The 23,810-nt window shown below is 42.6% G+C and overlaps 9 protein-coding genes across 9 annotated transcripts; 5 read left to right on the forward strand and 4 right to left on the reverse strand. All coding sequences in view use genetic code 12, as the record gives it.

The window, feature by feature from the left end:
- Nucleotides 1-311: 311 nt before the first annotated feature.
- PSN45_004219 (uncharacterized protein) lies at nucleotides 312-1,301 on the forward strand (the record flags this gene model as incomplete). Its single annotated transcript, XM_006687230.2, has 1 exon — nucleotides 312-1,301. The coding sequence occupies one exon, from the start codon at nucleotides 312-314 to the stop codon at nucleotides 1,299-1,301; it is 990 nt and encodes a 329-aa protein (XP_006687293.1).
- A 2,297-nt stretch (nucleotides 1,302-3,598) lies between these two features.
- On the forward strand, nucleotides 3,599-9,115 carry PSN45_004220 (hypha-regulated cell wall superfamily protein; the record flags this gene model as incomplete). The annotated part of the gene is made up of 1 exon (XM_066158241.1): nucleotides 3,599-9,115. One exon carries the CDS (start codon nucleotides 3,599-3,601, stop codon nucleotides 9,113-9,115), a length of 5,517 nt encoding a protein of 1,838 aa, XP_066014338.1.
- Nucleotides 9,116-9,307: 192 nt separating this feature from the next.
- PSN45_004221 (arylsulfatase) lies at nucleotides 9,308-10,960 on the reverse strand (the record flags this gene model as incomplete). The annotated part of the gene is made up of 1 exon (XM_006687227.2): nucleotides 9,308-10,960. The coding sequence occupies one exon, from the start codon at nucleotides 10,958-10,960 to the stop codon at nucleotides 9,308-9,310; it is 1,653 nt and encodes a 550-aa protein (XP_006687290.1).
- Nucleotides 10,961-11,229: 269 nt separating this feature from the next.
- Nucleotides 11,230-12,504, reverse strand: OYE32_2 (NADH-dependent flavin oxidoreductase; the record flags this gene model as incomplete). Its single annotated transcript, XM_006687430.1, has 1 exon — nucleotides 11,230-12,504. One exon carries the CDS (start codon nucleotides 12,502-12,504, stop codon nucleotides 11,230-11,232), a length of 1,275 nt encoding a protein of 424 aa, XP_006687493.1.
- A 535-nt stretch (nucleotides 12,505-13,039) lies between these two features.
- PSN45_004223 (uncharacterized protein) lies at nucleotides 13,040-14,635 on the reverse strand (the record flags this gene model as incomplete). Its single annotated transcript, XM_006687226.2, has 1 exon — nucleotides 13,040-14,635. The coding sequence occupies one exon, from the start codon at nucleotides 14,633-14,635 to the stop codon at nucleotides 13,040-13,042; it is 1,596 nt and encodes a 531-aa protein (XP_006687289.1).
- A 1,177-nt stretch (nucleotides 14,636-15,812) lies between these two features.
- Nucleotides 15,813-16,847, forward strand: SUA7 (transcription initiation factor IIB; the record flags this gene model as incomplete). Its single annotated transcript, XM_006687225.2, has 1 exon — nucleotides 15,813-16,847. One exon carries the CDS (start codon nucleotides 15,813-15,815, stop codon nucleotides 16,845-16,847), a length of 1,035 nt encoding a protein of 344 aa, XP_006687288.1.
- Nucleotides 16,848-17,170: 323 nt separating this feature from the next.
- PSN45_004225 (membrane dipeptidase family M19 protein) lies at nucleotides 17,171-18,382 on the forward strand (the record flags this gene model as incomplete). Its single annotated transcript, XM_006687224.2, has 1 exon — nucleotides 17,171-18,382. One exon carries the CDS (start codon nucleotides 17,171-17,173, stop codon nucleotides 18,380-18,382), a length of 1,212 nt encoding a protein of 403 aa, XP_006687287.1.
- A 60-nt stretch (nucleotides 18,383-18,442) lies between these two features.
- On the reverse strand, nucleotides 18,443-20,323 carry PSN45_004226 (uncharacterized protein; the record flags this gene model as incomplete). The annotated part of the gene is made up of 1 exon (XM_006687223.2): nucleotides 18,443-20,323. The coding sequence occupies one exon, from the start codon at nucleotides 20,321-20,323 to the stop codon at nucleotides 18,443-18,445; it is 1,881 nt and encodes a 626-aa protein (XP_006687286.2).
- A 971-nt stretch (nucleotides 20,324-21,294) lies between these two features.
- Nucleotides 21,295-23,753, forward strand: LAP1 (Leucine aminopeptidase 1; the record flags this gene model as incomplete). The annotated part of the gene is made up of 2 exons (XM_006687222.2): nucleotides 21,295-22,367; nucleotides 22,592-23,753. The coding sequence occupies 2 exons, from the start codon at nucleotides 21,295-21,297 to the stop codon at nucleotides 23,751-23,753; spliced, it is 2,235 nt and encodes a 744-aa protein (XP_006687285.2).
- Nucleotides 23,754-23,810: the final 57 nt, after the last annotated feature.

Below are 23,810 nucleotides of genomic sequence, written 5' to 3' on the forward strand. Positions count from 1 at the left end.
TTGAGAAGCTCTAACACCAAAAGGATATATCGGTCGTCTCAATTTCAGTCTAAGCCGCTAACAATTATGCAACCAGGAAAAATTACAAAAACCTACAATATTATGGCTACTGAAAGATTCCTTTGTCCGCTTAGGGTACTAATGCACAACATTTGGATAATGAATTGTCTAGGCTCGGACATATCGGTTACCAAAATTTTCGCATCTGGGGGAATTCGTTATGTAAGCAACATGGTGACAAATCAATTGTTTGACGTTAAAAGTATAAAGAGCTGCCAATATTCCTATGTTTTAATATTATTAGCTCAATAATGTCTACGGTTTTAGTCACAGGCGCTACAGGACATACAGGTGTATTCACAGTTCTTGAATACATCAAGAATGGTTACAAGGTTAACACCACTATGAGAGATATCTCCCAGTTGAGTGAGGTTAAGGAAATGATCCAAAAGACTGGAAACTTGTCCGATGAGGCGATGAAGAATATCAGATATTTCCAAGCGGATTTGGGCAAAGAAGAAGGCTGGAAAGAAGCAATTGATGGCTGTGAGTACGTTTGCCATGTTGCTTATCCGTTCATCAACAATGTTCCTCTTGAACAGATTTATGATGCTGCTATTACTGGAACCATGAACCTTTTGAACTTGGCTGCCAATACTGAATCTGTCAAGCAATTCATCTTCTGTTCCAGTTTTGCAGCCATTGGATTTGCGGACTCATACCCAGAAGGAACAATTGTTAATGATGATTCGTGGACCCCCGAAGACGCAAAAATTCTTGACGGCTATATGAAGTCCAAAATCTTGGTGGAGAAGATGATGTGGAAATTCATCAAAAGCAGTGAGAACAAGCGAGGTATGTCTTTTACTTCAATTGCCCCCTATATGATCTCGGGTCCTCTTCCATGGGGTTATAGGAAACTCGTTGGGGTTATGGGCCTTATTAAGTTGTACATTACGGGAGGATTGGATGTTATCTTGCACTACCATTTAAACAACTCCGATGTTAGAGACCTTTCCAAGTCATTTGTTTCTGCCACAAACAACAAAGAGGCCTTCAATGAAAGATTCCTTTTGGTTGAAGAAAAGGAACACCTCATGTCTGAAATAGTTGATATTCTCAAGAGAGACTTTCCAGCCAAGTACTCTGAGAAAGTCCCAACAGCAGTTAGTCCACCTTTAACTATCTCCAAGATCACCGACAGCTCTAAAGCTCGGAGAATTTTGAACTTCAACCCTATTCCATTTGAGGAGTCCATCAAGCAGTCCATTGAGAACATTATTGAACGGGAAAATCTCTGAGTCCGATCCACAACTTCGTATGGTTTATAGAAAATAGCTCTCTAAATGCAAAGAGAATTATAAGTGAGAGAAAAAAAGTTAAAAAAAGTTAAAAAAGCCAACTCCGTGCTCTAGATCTAACCCAAAGTCTAAAACTGAAATCCAACGCGTAAATGAAACACCGCATATTGGGCTAAAGTCGTATACGCTTTGATATTTGTGGAACTACAAAGCGTGTCCTTAATCCTAATACTGTACTGCCTGTAAGCTTTCTACCCCACATTTCTCGTGCGAATGAAATTCTAGGTTAGTTAGGCCAGATGCTAATCCCTCTACCGAAAAACAGATTGGCGGAAATATTCAGTCTCGAGAGATTTACACAGATAATACCCCGAATATTTTAGGACGAATTAATACCAGGATCTCTGGCCAAGACAAAAAAGAGGTTGCTATGAATTAAGTCAGGCCTCTAAATTTTCGAGATTAAAGATCCTCACAGCGCCGTATATGAATTTAAAGTTCCGATGCACGCTTTTTAGTACCCAAAACAGCACGAGCCCTAATGTGCACTCCTCGTTTCATACGGTGATTTGGTTGCCCTGTCCTCTTTCCTCGCCTCTGCTGAAATCTCGGTAGCTGTTCATGTCAAAGCCACCATCAACAGCGTGCGCTGACAGTAGCGAGCTTCACATTATAATTAAATGGTATCGGTTAAACACTGGAAGAGGTGTATCACCCAAATGCTCTAAGTTGATGTACACAGCTTGCTTTCAACGAGTGTGTAGGTCAGAAGTGTAGTCCGGATCAACAATGTCCGAAGAATGTGTCACTGTTAGCCTTCATAAGCTCCGCCTGCAACTGTCTAGTCCGCCTTGACCAAGAAATTAGCTTGGAGATCTTTCCTCTTAATTTAACATGGGGTGCATCATGGTAATACTTGCCCAGCACGCCCAGCATACCCAGCACACCCATGACAGTAGCCTCGGTGGACACTAAGCCTTCCCATGCGCGCAATACTAGCAACTAAAAGGACCCTAAAAAATTAATTTTCCTATCGTCACCTTTATTTTTGACTACAAGCAGAAAGTGGTAAACTCCAGCAGCTGGAGAAGCGCTTAAACTTGGCACAAGATGAAAGAGTGATTGAAGCTAGGAATGTATCTCAGGAAAAGGTAAAAGGTTTGTTTGTGATGAACTTTGTCCACTAAATGAAGCCCTGCAAAGATTTATTATTCCTTCGTCGTACCGAGAATCCTTTCAATCGGGTTACCAAGAGTCAAAACTGGGTGATTATTTTTTTCGAGCTTATTCATCAGTGGAGAATTCTCGTAACTAATACAGGATTGTTCGGAGTCGTAATTTCCAAACAATACACCAGAAAGCTGGCACAGTAGCCCTCTGGGTTCGTAAAAAGCACAGAAATCTAGTCAGGCAATTTTTTCTGCAAAGCTATCTTTTGAATTTTTGGATGAAATTTGATGTCAATCTAGTTATTCTTGTTTTTATACAAGAGGGTCCCTTTTTAAACCTTTTAGTGTAATTGTCGTACTATATATCAATGGATGGTAAGAGAGTGAGAGAGTACAAAAACAAGTAAATTGTAGGTCATTGGAGACTAGTTTTACGGAACAAGGTATTCGTAACAATCAATAAGGTCTACAACAATAGCCGTAAATAGTGGGTTCCTAGGCCAGTGCTATTATCTTGTTAAGGCAATTTGAATCTCGCCCACAAAGTTCAGGTTAGGTAACAAAAAAAGGAACTTTGAACAAACCTTATTTTTTTCGAAATAACTTTAAAGATATTTCAACCGAAACTGATGATGTTGAAAGAAGCTTTAGAACTACAATCTAAGTAGCAGTTGAGTAGTCGATAAGAACGGCTAACAGCTAATAATGAAGAGCGACTGTATCGCTTAGTATAATTGAGAGTAAGCCAGACGCCTTCGTACGTGCAGAACGAAGGCGTCAGAACAAAGGGTTTTTTTATTTTTATGCATGCAGCGGATATTAAGAAGTTTGTTTAAAAAATTCTGCGAGTCCTAATATTTTTCTCCTTCACACACCGTTTACAACCAATACGGCCCCAATGCAGGAGCTATGAGCCAACTCTGACTAAAAAATTCACATCCAGCACTAAAATAATGTAGTTTTTACACTTAAAAACTGCACCCTAGTTTTTGTTGTGAAATCCATCTTCATGTGCGGAGGATATGGTTGTTTTTTTTTCGTTTGCAACCATTTTCTGTAGTCGTATAAATGGCTGTCGTAGCCTTAAATTTTTGGTAATTTCCAGCGGATTTGAGGCAGAGGTTGAATATGTTTTCTAAATCTTTGAAGGGATTGCTAGTCACCGCCTTCCTGGCTTTGCTAGCTAATGCTCAGGATATCACTTCCAATACAATTGATAGGGGAACAATTTCAATATCCCTTGGAAACACTCATATCTACCCAGATGTTTACTATTCCATCATTGATGTTGCAGTAGCCTCATTTACAGGTAGTTTCAATAATGAAGGTGGATTTTACCTCACTTCAGATAGTTCTTTGATTGCCTTGACTGCCAGCATTGTAGGTACCAGTATTACGAACAGTGGGGATTGGGCTTTCAATTCCATCCAGTCTCTCACCACTCCGGACTTTTATTTGACTGCAACAATATCGTTCAGCAATACAGGTACCATGTGGTTTGGGGGTGATGGACTTGGTGTTCCAATTATGAGTGTGTTGGGTCTTTCGTGGGAGAATGACGGTTTAATGGTTTTCTCGTTGACCACTCGGTCTACAGGTGAAGTCCTTTTGGGTGCGGCTCTAGGTGTTGGGACTCAAACTATCACTAATGAGGGTACCATCTGTTTGATTAACCAAGTCTACGAACAAAGTACAAAGATCGAAGGTTCTGGTTGTATTGATATTGGTGAAGACTCTACTGTGTTCTTATATCCATCTACCTCACTTACGTATGCCGTTGACGAAGATCAAACATTTTACTTGAGTGCCTCAGATTCATCTCTTCGAGCCACTGCAGAATTGCTTACTCAAACTTATAAGGTTGCCGGATTTGGTGGTGGAAATTACCTTGGTCTTACCACTGCTATCTACCGTTACTCTTATGCCGATGGTGTATTGACATTGAATGGAGGTTCCTTCCTTGCCGCAGAAAATGTTGAATTTGTTATCGGTACAGGTTATGATGAGGATCTTTTTGTAGTGGACACATTTTTGTTCGGTATTCCTCTGTTAGCATACTCAGGTAACGCCATCTATTACGACGGTCCGGTCCCAGCTGGTTCCACAAGTGCATCTGCTTGCATGGCATGTTTAGAATTTCCAGTGCCTCCAGGTGAATCTTCTAGTGCATCTAGTTCTTCAAGCGAAGCATCCAGTTCTTCAAGTGAAGCATCCAGTTCTTCGAGCGAAGCGTCCAGTTCTTCAAGCGAAGCATCTAGTTCTTCAAGCGAAGCATCTAGTTCTTCAAGCGAAGCATCTAGTTCTTCAAGCGAAGCATCCAGTTCTTCAAGTGAAGCATCCAGTTCTTCAAGCGAAGCATCTAGTTCTTCAAGCGAAGCATCTAGTTCTTCAAGCGAAGCATCCAGTTCTTCAAGCGAAGCATCCAGTTCTTCAAGTGAGGCGTCTTCTTCATCAAGTGAGGTGTCTTCTTCTTCAAGTGAAGCATCTAGTTCTTCAAGCGAAGCATCCAGTTCTTCAAGCGAAGCATCCAGTTCTTCAAGCGAAGCATCCAGTTCTTCAAGTGAGGCGTCTTCTTCATCAAGTGAGGTGTCTTCTTCTTCAAGTGAAGCATCTAGTTCTTCGAGCGAAGCATCCAGTTCTTCAAGTGAGGCGTCTTCTTCATCAAGTGAGGTGTCTTCTTCTTCAAGTGAAGCATCTAGTTCTTCGAGCGAAGCATCAAGTTCTTCGAGCGAAGCATCCAGTTCTTCGAGCGAAGCATCCAGTTCTTCGAGCGAAGCATCCAGTTCTTCGAGTGAAGCGTCTTCTTCTTCAAGTGAAGCGTCTTCTTCTTCAAGTGAAGCGTCTAGTTCTTCAAGTGAAGCGTCTAGTTCTTCAAGTGAAGCGTCTAGTTCTTCAAGTGAGGCGTCTTCTTCATCAAGTGAGGTGTCTTCTTCTTCAAGTGAAGCATCTAGTTCTTCGAGCGAAGCATCAAGTTCTTCGAGCGAAGCATCCAGTTCTTCGAGCGAAGCATCCAGTTCTTCGAGCGAAGCATCCAGTTCTTCGAGTGAAGCGTCTTCTTCTTCAAGTGAAGCGTCTTCTTCTTCAAGTGAAGCGTCTAGTTCTTCAAGTGAAGCGTCTAGTTCTTCAAGTGAAGCGTCTAGTTCTTCAAGTGATGCCTCTGCATGTCCTGAATGTACCGAGTACACGACTACATTTACCACCACTGATTCAGACGGTAATCCAACTACTGAAACTGCTGATGTTCTTGTCACCACCGACTCTGATGGAGATTTGTACACCACCACCAGTGATCTCGGAGACTGTCCTGAATGTACTGAGTACACGACTACATTTACCACCACTGATTCAGACGGTAATCCAACTACTGAAACTGCTGATGTTCTTGTCACCACCGACTCTGATGGAGATTTGTACACCACCACCAGTGATCTCGGAGACTGTCCTGAATGTACTGAGTACACGACTACATTTACCACCACTGATTCAGACGGTAATCCAACTACTGAAAGTGGTGATGTTCTCGTTACAACAGATTCTGATGGAGATCTTTACACTACCACTTCTATTTTCGGTGATTGTCCTGAATGTACTGAGTACACGACTACATTTACCACCACTGATTCAGACGGTAATCCAACTACTGAAAGTGGTGATGTTCTCGTTACAACAGATTCTGATGGAGATCTTTACACTACCACTTCTATTTTCGGTGATTGTCCTGAATGTACTGAGTACACGACTACATTCACCACCACTGATTCAGACGGTAATCCAACTACTGAAACTGCTGATGTTCTTGTCACCACCGACTCTGATGGAGATTTGTACACCACCACCAGTGATCTCGGAGACTGTCCTGAATGTACTGAGTACACGACTACATTTACCACCACTGATTCAGACGGTAATCCAACTACTGAAAGTGGTGATGTTCTCGTTACAACAGATTCTGATGGAGATCTTTACACTACCACTTCTATTTTCGGTGATTGTCCTGAATGTACTGAGTACACGACTACATTTACCACCACTGATTCAGACGGTAATCCAACTACTGAAAGTGGTGATGTTCTCGTTACAACAGATTCTGATGGAGATCTTTACACTACCACTTCTATTTTCGGTGATTGTCCTGAATGTACTGAGTACACGACTACATTCACCACCACTGATTCAGACGGTAATCCAACTACTGAAACTGCTGATGTTCTTGTCACCACCGACTCTGATGGAGATTTGTACACCACCACCAGTGATCTCGGAGACTGTCCTGAATGTACTGAGTACACGACTACATTTACCACCACTGATTCAGAAGGTAATCCAACTACTGAAAGTGGTGATGTTCTCGTTACAACAGATTCTGATGGAGATCTTTACACTACCACTTCTATTTTCGGTGATTGTCCTGAATGTACTGAGTACACGACTACATTCACCACCACTGATTCAGACGGTAATCCAACTACTGAAACTGCTGATGTTCTTGTCACCACCGACTCTGATGGAGATTTGTACACCACCACCAGTGATCTCGGAGACTGTCCTGAATGTACTGAGTACACGACTACATTTACCACCACTGATTCAGACGGTAATCCAACTACTGAAAGTGGTGATGTTCTCGTTACAACAGATTCTGATGGAGATCTTTACACTACCACTTCTATTTTCGGTGATTGTCCTGAATGTACTGAGTACACGACTACATTTACCACCACTGATTCAGACGGTAATCCAACTACTGAAAGTGGTGATGTTCTCGTTACAACAGATTCTGATGGAGATCTTTACACTACCACTTCTATTTTCGGTGATTGTCCTGAATGTACTGAGTACACGACTACATTCACCACCACTGATTCAGACGGTAATCCAACTACTGAAACTGCTGATGTTCTTGTCACCACCGACTCTGATGGAGATTTGTACACCACCACCAGTGATCTCGGAGACTGTCCTGAATGTACTGAGTACACGACTACATTTACCACCACTGATTCAGAAGGTAATCCAACTACTGAAAGTGGTGATGTTCTCGTTACAACAGATTCTGATGGAGATCTTTACACTACCACTTCTATTTTCGGTGATTGTCCTGAATGTACTGAGTACACGACTACATTCACCACCACTGATTCAGACGGTAATCCAACTACTGAAACTGCTGATGTTCTTGTCACCACCGACTCTGATGGAGATTTGTACACCACCACCAGTGATCTCGGAGACTGTCCTGAATGTACTGAGTACACGACTACATTTACCACCACTGATTCAGACGGTAATCCAACTACTGAAAGTGGTGATGTTCTCGTTACAACAGATTCTGATGGAGATCTTTACACTACCACTTCTATTTTCGGTGATTGTCCTGAATGTACTGAGTACACGACTACATTTACCACCACTGATTCAGACGGTAATCCAACTACTGAAAGTGGTGATGTTCTCGTTACAACAGATTCTGATGGAGATCTTTACACTACCACTTCTATTTTCGGTGATTGTCCTGAATGTACTGAGTACACGACTACATTTACCACCACTGATTCAGACGGTAATCCAACTACTGAAAGTGGTGATGTTCTCGTTACAACAGATTCTGATGGAGATCTTTACACTACCACTTCTATTTTCGGTGATTGTCCTGAATGTACTGAGTACACGACTACATTCACCACCACTGATTCAGACGGTAATCCAACTACTGAAACTGCTGATGTTCTTGTCACCACCGACTCTGATGGAGATTTGTACACCACCACCAGTGATCTCGGAGACTGTCCTGAATGTACTGAGTACACGACTACATTTACCACCACTGATTCAGACGGTAATCCAACTACTGAAAGTGGTGATGTTCTTGTCACCACCGACTCTGATGGAGATTTGTACACCACCACCAGTGATCTCGGAGACTGTCCTGAATGTACTGAGTACACGACTACATTTACCACCAATGATTCAGACGGTAATCCAACTACTGAAACTGCTGATGTTCTCGTTACTACCGACTCTGAAGGTAACCTTATAACCGAATCTTCAATTATTAACGAAGCCACTGTTTCTACTATCTGTGTTAAAGGTGCTTGTGTAACAGTTACCAACTCGCAAGCCGTTACCGCGACTGAAGCTTGTCCAGTGTGTTCCCATTACGAGACTACCGTGGTCACTGAAATTGACAGTGTTACGTTGACGGTCCCTTGTGATGTGGAAGTTACGACAAACACCGCGGGGGAAACTGTTACCTATACCCATACCTCCGGGGAATGTGACGTGTGCAAGGGATACCTGACCACCATTGTAACTGAAATCGACAGTGTCACAGTTACCGTTCCCTGTGCGGTTAGCGTCACTAAAAACTCTGCTGGTCAAGTTTATAGTACCACCATCCTCGACACAAGTGTTACAGTTGCTGGTGGAAGTATTGCCCCTACTGAAGCTGGTGAAAGCGTTGCTGCTACTATTACTGGAGAAAGCATTGGTGCTGCTGGGGGTGCCACAGGAACCCTTGCTACTGGATCTGTGTCAGCGACAGGAACCGCCGTCCCCAGTGCTGAATCCAGTAACTCTGGAGCTTCTAGTATCTCCAAATCATGGATAATGGTTGTTATTGGATTGTTTTCATTTATTTTAGTTTGAGTGTTCCCCTTTATGACACCCTGTTTTTCGCCATTGGACTTCAACCAATGTTTGCTTTTAATTTTTAATGATTCCCTATGACAATTTCCCAAACTTTCTAGCTTAGCCATTTAAGGCCCAAGGACACTTTACCTTATTATATATTCCCTTTCTGTATAAACAAATTTCGATTAGTATTACGCAAAATTGAGTTTAGATGGCGAGGGTCTTGTAGTGAGCTTTAAAGTCGCCGCCAATTTCAATAAGCCCAGTTTCGGCCACATATTCCGCCCAATGCTCCAAGAGCTCTTGCAACTTGTCGGGGTTTTGTTCTGCAAGATCCTTTGTTTCTCCAGGGTCATCTCTAAGGTTGAATAGCTGCCATTTATCAGGTCCCAATGGTTTGGGAATATATAACGCTTTAAAGGCACCTTTCCGAATGGCTTGCTGAGCAAATAACTCCCATCCGGTAACTGTGTCCTCAGAATGGACAAAGTCCTGGTTTCCTTTCAAGTAAGACAACCATGATTTTCCTCTGACAGGCACAACTTCTCTACCACGGAACTGACTTCCAGGATGTGGTATACCTGCTACCTCCAAAACGGTAGGGAGAATATCCATAACAGTGGTAAATCCATTTTTGATGGCAGGCTTTTTGATAAGCTCAGGGTGATGAATAATTAAAGGACATCTGATGCCTCCTTCAGTAGCCCACATTTTGTACATATAAGAAGGGGCAGTGGCAGCTTGGGCCCATTGGTCAGAATAGTGGAAGAAAGAATCTTTGCCTCCAATGTTGTCTGGAGAATTATTGTAGTATTCACTTACAGTGGCTTGGAAATTCTGATAAGACATTGGCAATGCTTCCAACAACATTCCTTCAGCTCCATTATCCGACATGAACAAGATGAAGGTATTTTCCAACTCATCCTTGGCTTCCAATTCTTTAATGACCCTGCCAACATTACTGTCCAAGTTATCCACCATGGCAGCAAACACTTCCATGATCTGCGACTCGATCTTTTTCTCTTCGTCAGACAAGTCCTTCCATGCTTTTTGACGTTGTGTTTCAACCTGGTGAGCTTCAACCCCTTCAGGGACTAACCCGAGCTTAATTGCACTCTTTAACCGTTGAATTCTCAACTCAGCAGGACCATCATCGTACACTCCAGCATATTTTTGAATAACTTCTGGTGGAGCTTGAAAAGGCCAATGAGGCGCTGTGTATGTCAAAAACCCAAAGAAAGGCCGATCGCCACGGATATCATCGTTATTCAAGTACTCGATGAATCTGTCCGTAAAGTAGTCACTACTGTAGTAATCTTCAGGAAGATCTTCTGGATCGAAGTGCTCGTCATCTTTTTGGAATATAGGCGGCAAGAACTTGATATAATCACCATTTTCATCCCTGGGGAAATACTTATAGTGGTTACCAGCACCTGGAAGCAACGTGAAGGTTTTTTCAAACCCTCTTTTGGAAGGCCAGTACTCGGGAGTCAATCCTAAGTGCCATTTTCCAGATTGGAAGTTGTAGTAACCGTTGTCCTGCAATATTTCCGAGAGCGCAGCCACTCTAAAGTTCAAGTACCCTTCATATCCTGGTTTTCCTTCAAATTTTTCGGGGTAAATTCTGGTATACTCAGCCATCTGACCCAACCCAGCGATGTGGTTGTCTGTTCCAGACAATAACATTGACCGTGTAGGAGAACAAGCAGAAGCGGTATGGAAATCGGTAAATCTTAAGCCATTATCAGCCAATTGTTTCAAGTTTGGAGTATCTATTTCCCCCCCAAAAGGAGATGTGTCGGTGAACCCCAAGTCGTCGGCTACAATGATTATAAAGTTCGGTTTCTTTGATTGGGTCATAATTCTTAGTTGAGTTTTACTTTAAGTGGATGTTTAATTTATATAACTTCACGATAATTCATGTCGCAATTGTGGTTGCAAACTCTAATTTATATAATTTCACCATAATTCATGTCGCAACTGTGGTTGCAAATTCTAAAAGCGCATTAAGCCTCCAACAGGACGAAAAAGCAAAAACTCACAGACATGCTTCCAGTTAGGAACCGCTGGTGACTAACGCCAATAAAACAACTTATTTGACTCTATAATTCTATAAATCCCTACCAATTCTAAAGCTTTGTAGATTTGATGTACTCGATCATTTCAGCATATTTAGCATGGAATGGCCAGTGAGAAGCAATTTGATACACGCTCACATCCAATTCTTGAGCCCAACTAAGCACCAAACCCGGGTTAATCAAAAATGGAGATCCCACGAACGCGAAGTCAATAACGCCGTCTTCAAGCAATTGATTGACCTTCTTAGCATCGTGCAAAGTACCCACACTACTGACCAAACACTTATCACCAACGGCCTTCTTCACGGCAGCAGCAATGGGCAAAAACTTTCCGAACTTATCCTTGGGTCTATCGGCGTCACTATCGTTAGCACCAGCAGACACATCTATCAAGTCAATACCTCTATCAGCGACAATTGGTGCCAACTTCACCGAGTCGGCCGTAGTCCAAGCATCGGGATTGGAGTCGTGAAGGTCAGAACCACTAATTCTCAACAACACCGGGAAACCCTTAGGAACATTGGCTCTGACTTCGTCAATGACTTCCAACAAAAATCTAATTCTATTCTCAAAAGACCCACCATACTTGTCGGTTCTCTTGTTCGAATGCGCAGATAAGAACAGACCAAGTAAGTATCCGTGGGCTCCATGGATCTCAACAAAGTCGAACCCCGAGATCTCAACAGCTCTCTTCGCAGCAGCTCCAAACTGTTTGATAATGGTGTTGATTTCTTCCACTGTCAAGGGCGTTGGAGTAGGGAGCCTTCCTTTGGGTCTGAAAGGAACAGCAGAAGGACCCACCACTTCCTCTTTAATGGCTCTAGGGTCGTTCCAGTTTTCCAAGTATTCAAACGGCGGATTACCCTGGGCCTTTCTACCACCATGGCCAATTTGAAGACCAATCTTACTGGTATTGGCATGGGCAAAGTCCACAATCGGTTTGAGCTTGACAGCCTGGACGTCGTTCCAGAGACCTAAATCAACCACCGAAACACCGGTATGCGGTGCTACCAGGTTGACTTCAAGCATCACTAGCCCTGGACCTCTGCTACTCAAAGCACCGTAGTGAACTTTATGATATTCGGTGGCCTCATTGTTACTGGCAGTATATTGACACATGGGGGAGACTCCCACTCGGTTGGGAAGCACCATGTTTCCAACTTTGAGAGGTTGAAACATCTTGGGCGTTTTGTCTGTCAACTCTTTTGCAGATCCGACAACACCTTCGGGAATTGGGTACTCATAGTCCAAACCCTTGACTAGCGGATAGGGAGCTGAGTGGCCTGTGGAGGCTGCGGGCAATTCTAAGGGAATTCTAACAGTCATTTTCAAAGTGATATACAGTGTAGGTGAATGCTCAGCTGTTTTATAGTCTCAAAATATTTGTAAGCAGGTATCCACAACCGAGCAAGGAGCCAAGAGGAATTTTTTAGCAGGATTTTTGGGGTACGCTGGTACCGTAGTTTCATTACTTGGTACTGTAATATACTTACTGGATACTGTAGTTTAGTTTCGTGGTACTATAGGTAAGTTAGTTGGTACTGTAGTTTAGTACTTGGTACCTACCATCAGGTTAAATTTTGGCTGCACTAGACACTTTCCTGTATCAAATAAATGGCTATGACAAAAAGGCGGCCGAAAAAAGTCGGCGAGTACAAATCGGCTAGTAAATGCTACTGTGCGAACGGATGGGCTGATGAGGTGAGCGGACTGACATAACTAAGCAAGCAGCGTGTTCCGGAGACATTACGACAATTCCGGCTGATGACAAACCCAGTTTCTTGTATGTCTCTAGTCTAGCCCTTCCACATAACAGGGAGCGTGTTATATCTTGCTGAAAGGTACATTGATCTACACACTACTAAAAGTAATTCCAAATAAGCTTCAGAATCTTCTGTTTTTTGGAAGGAACTTCTACCACCGTTTCTGTTGCGTCTTCATTCTTCTCTCCAACCTCTACTTCATGGTCAATTCTGTTGGTCTCAAAGTCCATATCTTCAGACCGTATCCACTTGGTTTTCTTCCAAAACTTGAATATCAAGTAAAAAATGGGAAATAATGGCAACATTATATATAAGTCCACAAATTGGCCTGCTTGGAAAGGAACAAACACCGTCCATCCCTGAACCAAACATAAAAAGATTCCAACAAATATCCCCAAATAGTTCGAATATGGATAGAAAGGGGCCTTAAACGGTAAATCGGAGGCACTATTTCCTTGTTGGAGCCAGCCCTTTCTGAATTTGAAATGGGTGAAGATTATCCCTGTCCATACTATGAAGGCACTTACTCCAGACAACCCAACAATATAACCGTATGCAACTGAAGACGTACTGTCCATAGACAACAAGGAAATAAATCCAAAAAGATGGACAAGATTACAAGCAACCCAGGGAACCCCATTCTTATTAACCTTGGCCAACACTTTAGGAGCATAACCCTCAACAGAAAGTCTCATTATACACCGAGCACAAAAGTAGACTGCACTATTAATGGACGACACGCAAGTGACAAGGATGACGGTGGTAACATAATAACCGGCATTCTTCCAGCCAGCCTTCACAAGAGCAATAGTCATGACCGAATTGAGGATAGCACTTCCATCAGATAACGCAGGGTCGTTCCAAGGAACAGTGATCCCATAGGCGATTGAAAGACCAAAATAGATGTAAAAGATCCTAAAAATCGACTGCAGAACCGCTCTTTTCACGGCCTTTCTGACATTTCTCAGCTCGGTGAACGTCACCGAAAGACTCTCAACCCCCACGTAAAATTGGGCAGCATAAACAAAAGACTTAGCAATTCCTTTGAAGCCATGAGCCAAAGGATAGTCACGAAATGGGTTTCCGGGACTATGACCTTTAATTCCACCAGCAGCAGATATTATGGCAAATAAGTAGAACCCAGATATGAAGACAATTTTCACAAGGGCTAAGATATATTCCACCTCACCAAAAACGTCGACTCCCAACATTTGGTATAGGGAAAAGCAGAACCACAAAATCAAGTAATACCCGTAAATTGGGACTTTTTCACTATAAAATTGAAGGGTTGAAGTCACTGCCACATACTCTGAAATGAGAGTACACACCCACAAAAATGCATAGTTCCAACCCAAAGCGGCACCAAAAGCGGGATCCACCCATCTTGCAGCATGGGAGTTGAAGTTGAAGTCAAACATGGAATTGAGTTCTCCAATAGAAAACATCATCACCACCACCAAGATCCCGACGATGGAAAACCCCACCAAAAGACCAACGGGTCCTCCATTATTTAATGCTCTCAGAAGACCTAAAAAAGCCCCAGGGCCAATTATTCCTGCCAATGCCATCATAGAAATATGGCGAGTTTTGAGGCCTCGTTTGACACCCGTCACCGGGTCAAACTTCTTCCTTCCCGACGTGACACTCGACAGAGACTCCAAGGATTTCAAGGATTCAGGTTTCTCGGTTGCCATTATGCAAGGAACTAGATGAACTCAAAATTGGGCATTGTTACCTATAAATACGGAAGATGGTAAAAGTTAAGCTTGCTCATGCAGGGCCGCGAAGCGGCTTTTACACAGTTTCCCACATCGGGAAAAAATTCGTCATAAGGTGTGAAGGGTTATAATTGATACAGAAGGGGAAATAACCATCATTAGCTTACCATTGATTTCCATGTTGATGAAGGTGAGGTCCTGATACCCAGATTATGTGATATTTGGCGTTCAGTGAGATGGAGCATGAAGATGAAAGTCCTGGAAGAATGACCGCGACATTTTTGCGTTGGAAGAAGGTAACGTCAATGGGTGGATTTTATAGGTGATATATACCTGAAAGGCCTACACTAATAGCACTCGCTAATATATTCACGTGGGAAAATGATCTACAGCTCGTAAAGTCTAACTCAATCTATGCGTCAAGTCTTTGAGAGGGGTTTCTGGTAGTTTTCTAACAGTTTTCTGACAGTGACCTCAACTCTTTCAGAGGCCTAATTTGTTTAATACAGTGGTAACCCTCATAGTTTTATCTCCCGTGCCCATTCTAGTTTTGAATATCGGGTTCAAGTCGTTAGTAGCTGCAAAATAATACTTCTTCTTTTGATAAGAATACGATTTTACCGTTCTGGAAGAACAACATTGCTGCCCATAATTGCACGAACATAACTCCCACAAAGTTGTTGCAGTGTAACACCGTTGTACATACTACTCGCTCGAACCATATTTTGAAGTAGCCTATTCTTTCCTAAAACCCAGTAGAACATAATGTTTGCAATTTTGCAGTTCGCAGCAGACTGAAAGTCGTCAAAATAGTGCGACCTCTTCTTCCGAAGTTAACGCACAAACCATATAGTTCTTGGATCTTCTACCGTTTGACGTACTGGGTTGGCGCACTACTCACCGCGACTTTTTATCTGGTCAGCGAACTTGAAAAAAACTTCTTTATCTTCTATATCAACAACTACCTACAGCTTAAGGTTATTTCCGATTCAACAGGTTGTATCGGTATTTTGTGTGTGTAATTGTATTCAATAGCTACAGAGAAGTTTCTTTGGGTGTTTGTTCCTTTCAACATTTTAACCAGTGAGTTACTGCTGAGAATCCACTTAATAAGCGACTATCCCTGTTTTTACAATTGTACTCCACCTTCAATATGAGTGTTAAAACTGCAACAGCTGTTGATGAACCTTTCACTGGACCAAACTTGAACATCACTCTTGTTTGTCCAGACTGTAAGATATACCCTCCTGATCTTATTGAAAGATTTAGTGAGGGGGATATCGTGTGTGGTAGTTGTGGGCTCGTCTTAAGTGACAGAGTTGTTGATACAAGATCTGAGTGGAGAACTTTTAGCAACGACGATCAAAATGGTGATGATCCCAGCCGTGTGGGTGATGCTGGGAACCCACTTTTGGATCATGAAAACTTATCCACGATGATATCGCATTCCCCTGACAGTTTAAGGATTGGTCGGGAATTGAGTAGAGCCCAGTCAAAGTCTTTGGTGGATAAAAAAGATAACGCTTTGGCTGCAGCCTTTGCGAAGATATCTCAGATGTGTGATGGTTATCAGTTGCCTAAGATTGTTCAAGATGCCGCAAAAGAGGTTTATAAATTGGTGTATGAAGAGCGGCCATTGAGAGGGAAATCACAAGAGTCCATCATGGCCGCTTCCATATTCATTGGATGTCGGAAAGCCAAAGTCCCTCGTACGTTCAAAGAAATATGGGCTTTGACTAATGTGCCTCGTACAGAAATCGGTAAGGTATTCAAAATCATGGATAGAATCATCCGGGAGAAGAATGCTATAAACCCAGCTGCATTCTCTTTGGTCGAAGATAACATTCAGACCACCCAAACCTCGGCTGAAGATTTAATAAGAAGATACTGTTCTCATTTGGGGTTGGGAACTCAAATCACAAACGCAGCCGAGTATATTGCTAGGAGATGTAAAGAATTGGGTGTTTTGGCAGGAAGATCGCCAACCACGATTGCGGCCACCGTGATTTATATGGCCAATGTGATATTTGGGGCCGACTTACAACCTTCCAAGATTGCTGATAAAACAGGGGTTAGTGAAGGAACGATAAAAACGTCGTATCGGGTCATAACAGAACAAAAAGACGAGTTAACAAATCCTGCTTGGACTTTACCTTCTAGTGATGTTCAAGGAAATACAGGAAGGTAAACGTATTGTGGTTTTAAAATTGTAATTGCTTTTCATCAATATGGATATGGCTTTAGCTTATTGCCAAGAACATTGTTAAAATTGGAGGGTTTGAATATACCTTTTATGTATCTTAATCGACACATTGTATTATAAACCACATTGTAGATAATATGCTTGTGAGGCAAAAGTACAGAAGATTCGATATCGCTTCTCTAACCATTCCAGGACTTCCTGCAAAATTTCCCCAGTTCTCCAATTAGATTTGGAGTAGTCGTGGCGCACCCCAAGATAATACGCTATCCTCAAACGGCTCCAAAATCTTTCTATCTAAATCTTCTTAAATGGGGTTATTTTCAAATAAAAATCCAGAGCCAAAGGAATTGGATCTTGACACACTCTGCAAATCTCACCCTATTGTTGACACACATAACGACTTCCCATACCTTTTGCGAAGCCAGCTTCACAATGAGATATCAAATAATCCTACATTTGACTTCAATCACACAACCGCTCATACCGACCTCACAAGGTTGAAAAAAGGTAAGGTGGGTGTTCAGTTCTTCAGCTGTTACATTGAGTGCAAGAATCCGGACAAGTTTTACCAGGATTTCAATATTCCCAATAGTGCGGTGAGGGACACCATGGAGCAAATAGATGTGACAGAAAGACTCTGCAAACAGTACAATTTGGCGATGGTGCACAGTTCGGAAGATGCTTGGAAACGGTTCAAAGAAGGAAAATTTGTTGTCACCATGGGGGTTGAAGGTCTTCATCAGATTGATATGTCATTGGGTGTGTTGAGACTATACTTCCAATTAGGAGTCAGGTACATCACTTTAACTCATAATTGTGATAACCCGTTTGCAACAGCCGCTTCTTCTGTGGCAGGTGGCTTAGAGGACAAAGGCTTGACAAGTTTCGGGGCTGAGTGTGTTAAAGAAATGAATAGATTAGGAATGATGGTGGACTTGGCCCATGTGAGCTTGAAGACCATGCATGATGCGTTGGATATATCTCGATCACCAGTAATGTTCTCCCACTCATCAGCCTACGCCTTGTGTGAACACGGTAGAAATGTTCCGGATGACGTGTTGTTGAAGTTGAAAAAGAATAATGGAGTTATTTGTATCAACTTTTTCCCTATTTTCTTAAAGAAAGAAGGAGAAGTGACTATTGACGATGCAGTCGACCATATGGTGTATGTAATCAACCTTATTGGCTGGGACCATGTAGGCTTTGGTAGTGATTTTGACGGGATTCCCAGTGGTCCTAAAGGGCTTGAAGATGTTTCCAAGTATCCTGATTTTATTAAGAAAGTGGCTGCAAAAACCAATGGTAGTAATGCAGATCTTGCTAAGATGATGGGGGGAAATGTCATGAGAGTCTGGAGAGATAACGAGCTCATGGCGGCTAAGTTGAAGCATGAGCCTGCTTGTGATGAAAACTGGGACAAGCGAGAATGGGCTTTTCACAAGTTTGTCAAGATGTTCCCAGAGATATTCGCTGGTTCGATGGATGCTAAGCAGAATACTTATCTGGAATATTCAGTATGATAGATTCTGTGTAAGAAATATGTATAATTAAGATATGTTGTATTAAAACTAAAGGTTATTCTACTCCCCATTCTGGTATGTGAAGATGAAATTGTCCATACTATCGATATTGAAGTACTCGGGCAGTAAGTAGCTCTCGTTACCTATGGTTTGAGCTCTGTCCATGGGATTGGTTAGGCTGTTACCAATGTTAGGATCTTCATAAATCAATTCATCTTTGATTTTCCCATTTTCGATCCGGTTCTCTCCAATATTCCCTTCATTGTAGAATACAAAATTTTCAAGCTTGAACGTCAAGTGCTTCTTTAATATGTTCCACCAAGAAATGGCATGCAGAAAGAACTCGGCATTCTTATTATTAAGCTTAAGTTTCCAAACAGATTCCTCAATCTTGTCCAAACAGTTATCTAGTTCTGCCTTGTTCTTAGATACAAGGGCCAACAAAAACTCAAATACAACAATGTTACTTAGCCCATTTCTAGCACTCGTATACCAGAAGGTCTGAAGATGCTCTGCCCTTAATTCACTCAAGAACTTGATGAATTTTTCGAGAATCGTCATACACTTATTGTACACAATGTCTCTGATCCCAATGAATTCCTTGTCAACCAAAAGTTTACTTTCTCTAATACTGCTGAGAATTCTTAACACCGGCCTTAAAACCGACACCTGGGCCAGGAAATTGGAAATGTATATGTTGGGAGCTCCAGAGATGAAGCCTCTCAGCACATTAGTCTCAATCACCAAGTTAGTTGGCAAACGCGATTCCCAGGCCGTAAGCCGTATTTGCAACGGCTTGATGTACTCTAGGGTCTTTTTCAAGCTCAACAACGGATCTTGTACCGGTAAACAGTTTAATACGCTCTTTGCCTCCTCAGAATGAAGCCGTAATAGAATCTCGTTCACTATTTTCGTAAGCTCCACCTTTTGCAAAAACAACGTCTTACCAATTTCCAAGTCGATTTTACCATCTATTATATTCTCTGATTCCATTTCCGTCTCCTTGAAGTCTTCAAAGTCCTTTATGGGGTCAAGGTCACCTACAGTCCAGTCCTTGGAGTCGATATGAGAACGCTTATCGGAAGTGAAACTGAGCCATTTCTCTTGCACATAAAGCCCCCACGAGAGTCTTCGTCTCAAAGACTTCTCCCAAACCGGAATATTCCATGACGAACAGTCCTTGTTCAATCCCAAACTCTGCGCACACGCATACACGGCTGACTGGTGGGGCCAGCAGTCGCAAGGGTTATCATACCTATCCCTAAAACTCTGGTGCTGGATGAGCAAAAGACCTGCTTGCACAGTCGATATCATGGGCTTCTTGATTTCCCTGTAGAAATTAGCTTCCGCAAGCACCTCGATTTCCTTTTGAGAGGGTTTAGTCTCAATCGAGAGATCCGAGTCAAAAGACCACCAATTTAACGCAAACAAGTATAGACACGATAAGAGACATGGACTAATATGACCCTGGTCCTCCGTATACTCCTCGAGGAATTTGTTTTTCGAAAGAATTGGAAACGATGTATGGACGATTCTGAAGTAGAGAGCAACTAGCTTGGGGCCCACATTACCTATTATCTGGTTAATCTTTTCGATTTCGACTTTTCTTTCCTCTACATCCTCCATGTTGCCTTCGGCCTGAAGGAAGATGGTGCCGTTCAGGGTGAGAATGGTTCTTTTGATTGATTCAACCGGATAGAGTTCAATACTGTTGCTGTCTAAAAGGGACCCAAATATGTATTGATCAAACTCGTTGTTCCCTTCAAGCCGGAAGAAGTATTTGGGAAGCTCGACATGTTTGGGATCGTCTGGGATTGGCAGACCCGGCGAGTCTTTTTTTATGGACATGCCATTGGCACTAATATCGGTTGCCAGTGGAGACTTTGCTTTCCGCTTCTTTTTCAATGGTGGAAGATTAAACTCACAAATCTGATGGCTCATCTTGCATAGATAGCATTTTTCCTGTCCACTCTCAAAGACACATTTGGTCTTCCTCTTTCTGCACCGGTCACAAGGACGAGTGGGCCTTTCGAGTTGAACTTCAGACATGGGTATGGATGTGTATTGATTATGCGGTTTTAGTTTATCGCGATAGAAATAGCCTGCAGGTCTGAGAAATAGGAGGGAGTGTTGAAGAATACAGACTTCAAAAATAAGGGTGGGAAATAGAGAGCAGGGTACTTACGGTGGACGGAGTAGCAATTGATGTGATAAGAGGGTGATGATGAGTTTTTGTTCAGGATTTTCGGGGGATCTCTGGGGGGAATTGTACCTAATAGAAAATTTTGGTAGGAGCCAACTTACTACCAGAACTTTCTGGAGCCAAAACATTGGCATTACTAGCGTGTGACAAACAGATTCTGTAGTATGTGTGTTCTCGACCAGTTGTATGGGTGTGTGGAGCAGGTATTTGTGGGTGTAAGGGTCAAATCTCTATGGGTGTATGGGTCAGAACTTCGGGGTATGGGTCAAGGGTCAGGAACTTTCACGATTGGTTCATTTATACGTCACACTGGCTGCAAATACCAATCCCAAAACAGGCACAACCCTGTCATATCAGAGCTGTACATGATAACAACTGAGCCTGGTCAGATCTACACGATAACGCATATATGCGAAAAAGATGATGAAAAGGGACATTTCACCCAAACAGTCAAAAGGAAGCTTGCATCCACCGGCAATGCCCATGGACACCTCATCACGGGCCGTGGGCACCTAGTCACATGAGCCTGCAGCAGGATCGTGCAATATCTCAAAAAAAACCATCAATGAATGGAGGAGCCCGAGTGTAGCGCTCGGGCTGCGGATCATGCCCTTTGCAAGCTGCATCTAAGAAACCTTTATCTCAGTACCTCCACTATATAGATATGTTCTAAGCAGTTCTCTGGCAACTAAAAGCGTCAAGAATCGGCATGGAAACAGAAGAAACAGCCCAGACCACCGAGTTTGTTTCTTTCAGCGGAAATGTACGCAGCGTTATCAACGATAGCGTTAGAAAGTCAGACGTTTCGGATATACCTATCATTTCACTAAGTCAGCCCCGACATCAGGTCGTACAGCAGATCCGTGATGCATGCACACGAATAGGATTTTTCTATATTACCGACCACGAAGTTCCTCAACAGTATATTGATAAGTTGTTATCAGCAGCAGAGAAGTTCTTTCACGCTCCCGGACATGTTCGAGAGGAAATACATTTTTCCAAGTCCAAACACTTTCGGGGCTACGAAAGATGTGGTGATAACAATACTGAAACCGGCAAGAACCCTGATTTGAATGAACAGTTTAGTTGGGGCTATGATGCTACTTTAGACCCCATTAAACCCTCAATAGGATTCGACAATAATTCAAAACAGGATAAGAATATCATGATTGGTGATAACGTGTGGCCCACACAGGTTCCGGAGTTGAAGCCGGCTGTGAAGGACTACTATGGAAGTGTGTTGATGTTGGCTAGAAAGCTTATAAAGCTTTTCGCTTTGGCTTTAAGCTTGCCAGAAACCTATTTTGACCCCATGTTCATGAGTCCCGGCGCTATGGGGAGAATCTTACATTATTTCCCACAGAACCCAGCTGTTGAAGACACATTAGGCCTTGGAGCTCATACAGACATCGAGTGTTTCACTATTTTATACCAGGGAAATGTTCCTGCTTTACAGGTGTTGAACAGTTCCGGAGAATGGATAGAGGCTACTCCTGTGGAAAATACCTTTGTCATCAATATCGGGGATATGTTGGCCCGGTGGTCTAATGATGTGTTTATCTCTACCGTGCATCGCGTTCTTAACGTCACAGGAAAAGAACGATACTCGATTCCAGTGTTCGTGGGAACTGAGTATTCCACGATCATCGAACCTTTAGCTACATGTGTTGGTCCAGAAGGTCCAAAGTACAAGCCAATCAAGGCTGGGGATTATGTGTATAAAAGACTTGCATTTAGCAGGTTGGGACGAGAAGAGTACGAACAAAAGATCAAAGAGCTTGGGTAAATGTCCACCGAGCTTAGAGCTCTAGTATGTAAATATACAATTGGTTCCTTGAACTTTGGTGTAACAAACGTATACTTGTGCTCCTGCTGCTTGCTATTTGAACATCGGAGCTGGCTGGAGCCGTACTACAATGACTGCGAATGCGAATGCGCATGCGCAAAGATAAACCAGTCACCCCCATGAAGCTCTCATTTATTGCATTGGTAGTTGTAGCTACAAGCTTTCCACTCCTCGATGTGTTCGGTAAAGGCCAAGAGCCCACTCGATTGATCAAATTGGGTCCTGAAAACTTTGAGTTTGTGTCTGAAAACACAAAGTTAATGTATAAGAGAAACAAGGTCAACTTCATCGATATCACCAACAAAATCGATATAGATGAAGCTAGAAATCTCGGGCTTGTTTCAGTTGGTCAGGACAGCTCTTTATTGAAATCGTTTGCCCTCCTTGGCTCCAAGCAGCTCAGTGAAGTAATTACTCCAAAAGTGTATGATTATCCTAAGAAGGCCGTGCACCAAGATAAGGTGAATGAGTATATTACACAAATAGACTCCGAATTGATGTATGATAATTTGGCTGAGTTCTCGTCATTCTACACAAGATACTACAAGTCCAATACTGGGGTTGAAAGTGCCGAATGGTTGGAAAAGCGCTTATTGGACCTTGCTGCTGACACCGATGTCACTGTGCTGAGAGTTAAGCACGATGGTTGGGACCAATTCTCGTTGATTGCATCTATTCCCGGAACGGTAGATACTAAGGTTGTGGTAGGAGCTCACCAAGACTCGGCCAATTTGATCTTGCCCAACCTGTTGCCAGCACCAGGAGCTGATGACGATGGGTCCGGAACCATCACCATTTTGGAAGCCTTTAGAATCTTGATACAAGATTACAAGGCTGGAAATTTCAAGCCACACCAGACGTTGGAGTTTCACTTCTACTCTGCTGAAGAAGGAGGATTATTGGGGTCTTACGACGTTTTTGACAGATATTATTATGCAAACGTAACTGTCATTGGCTTGTTGCAGCAAGATATGACCGGTTATACTGGAAACATGGATCCAAATGATATTCATATGGGTTTGATTGAAGACTATACCTCTCCTTCCTTGAACGAGTTCATCAAGATGATTGTTGAGACATATTGTGCTATTCCATACCACTCCACCGAATGTGGATATGCTTGTTCTGACCATGCTTCTGCCCTTGAACACGGGTACCCTGCCAGTTTTGTCATCGAGTCCGAGTTCCGCTACAGCAGCAAGTACATTCACTCGGTGATGGACACTATCGACAGAATCGACTTTGACCATGTCAAAGAACATACCAAGTTGACCATTGGGTTTGCCTACGAAATGAGCATGGCCAAGGTCAAGGAAGTATGATGGCATTGGCTTGTTGTGGATGGGTTAGAGAAGTCTATATTCTATGTTATGCCTTTT

This window comes from Yamadazyma tenuis, chromosome 6 (genome assembly GCF_029203305.1).
Source record: "Yamadazyma tenuis chromosome 6, complete sequence".
Lineage (NCBI taxonomy): Eukaryota > Fungi > Ascomycota > Pichiomycetes > Serinales > Debaryomycetaceae > Yamadazyma > Yamadazyma tenuis.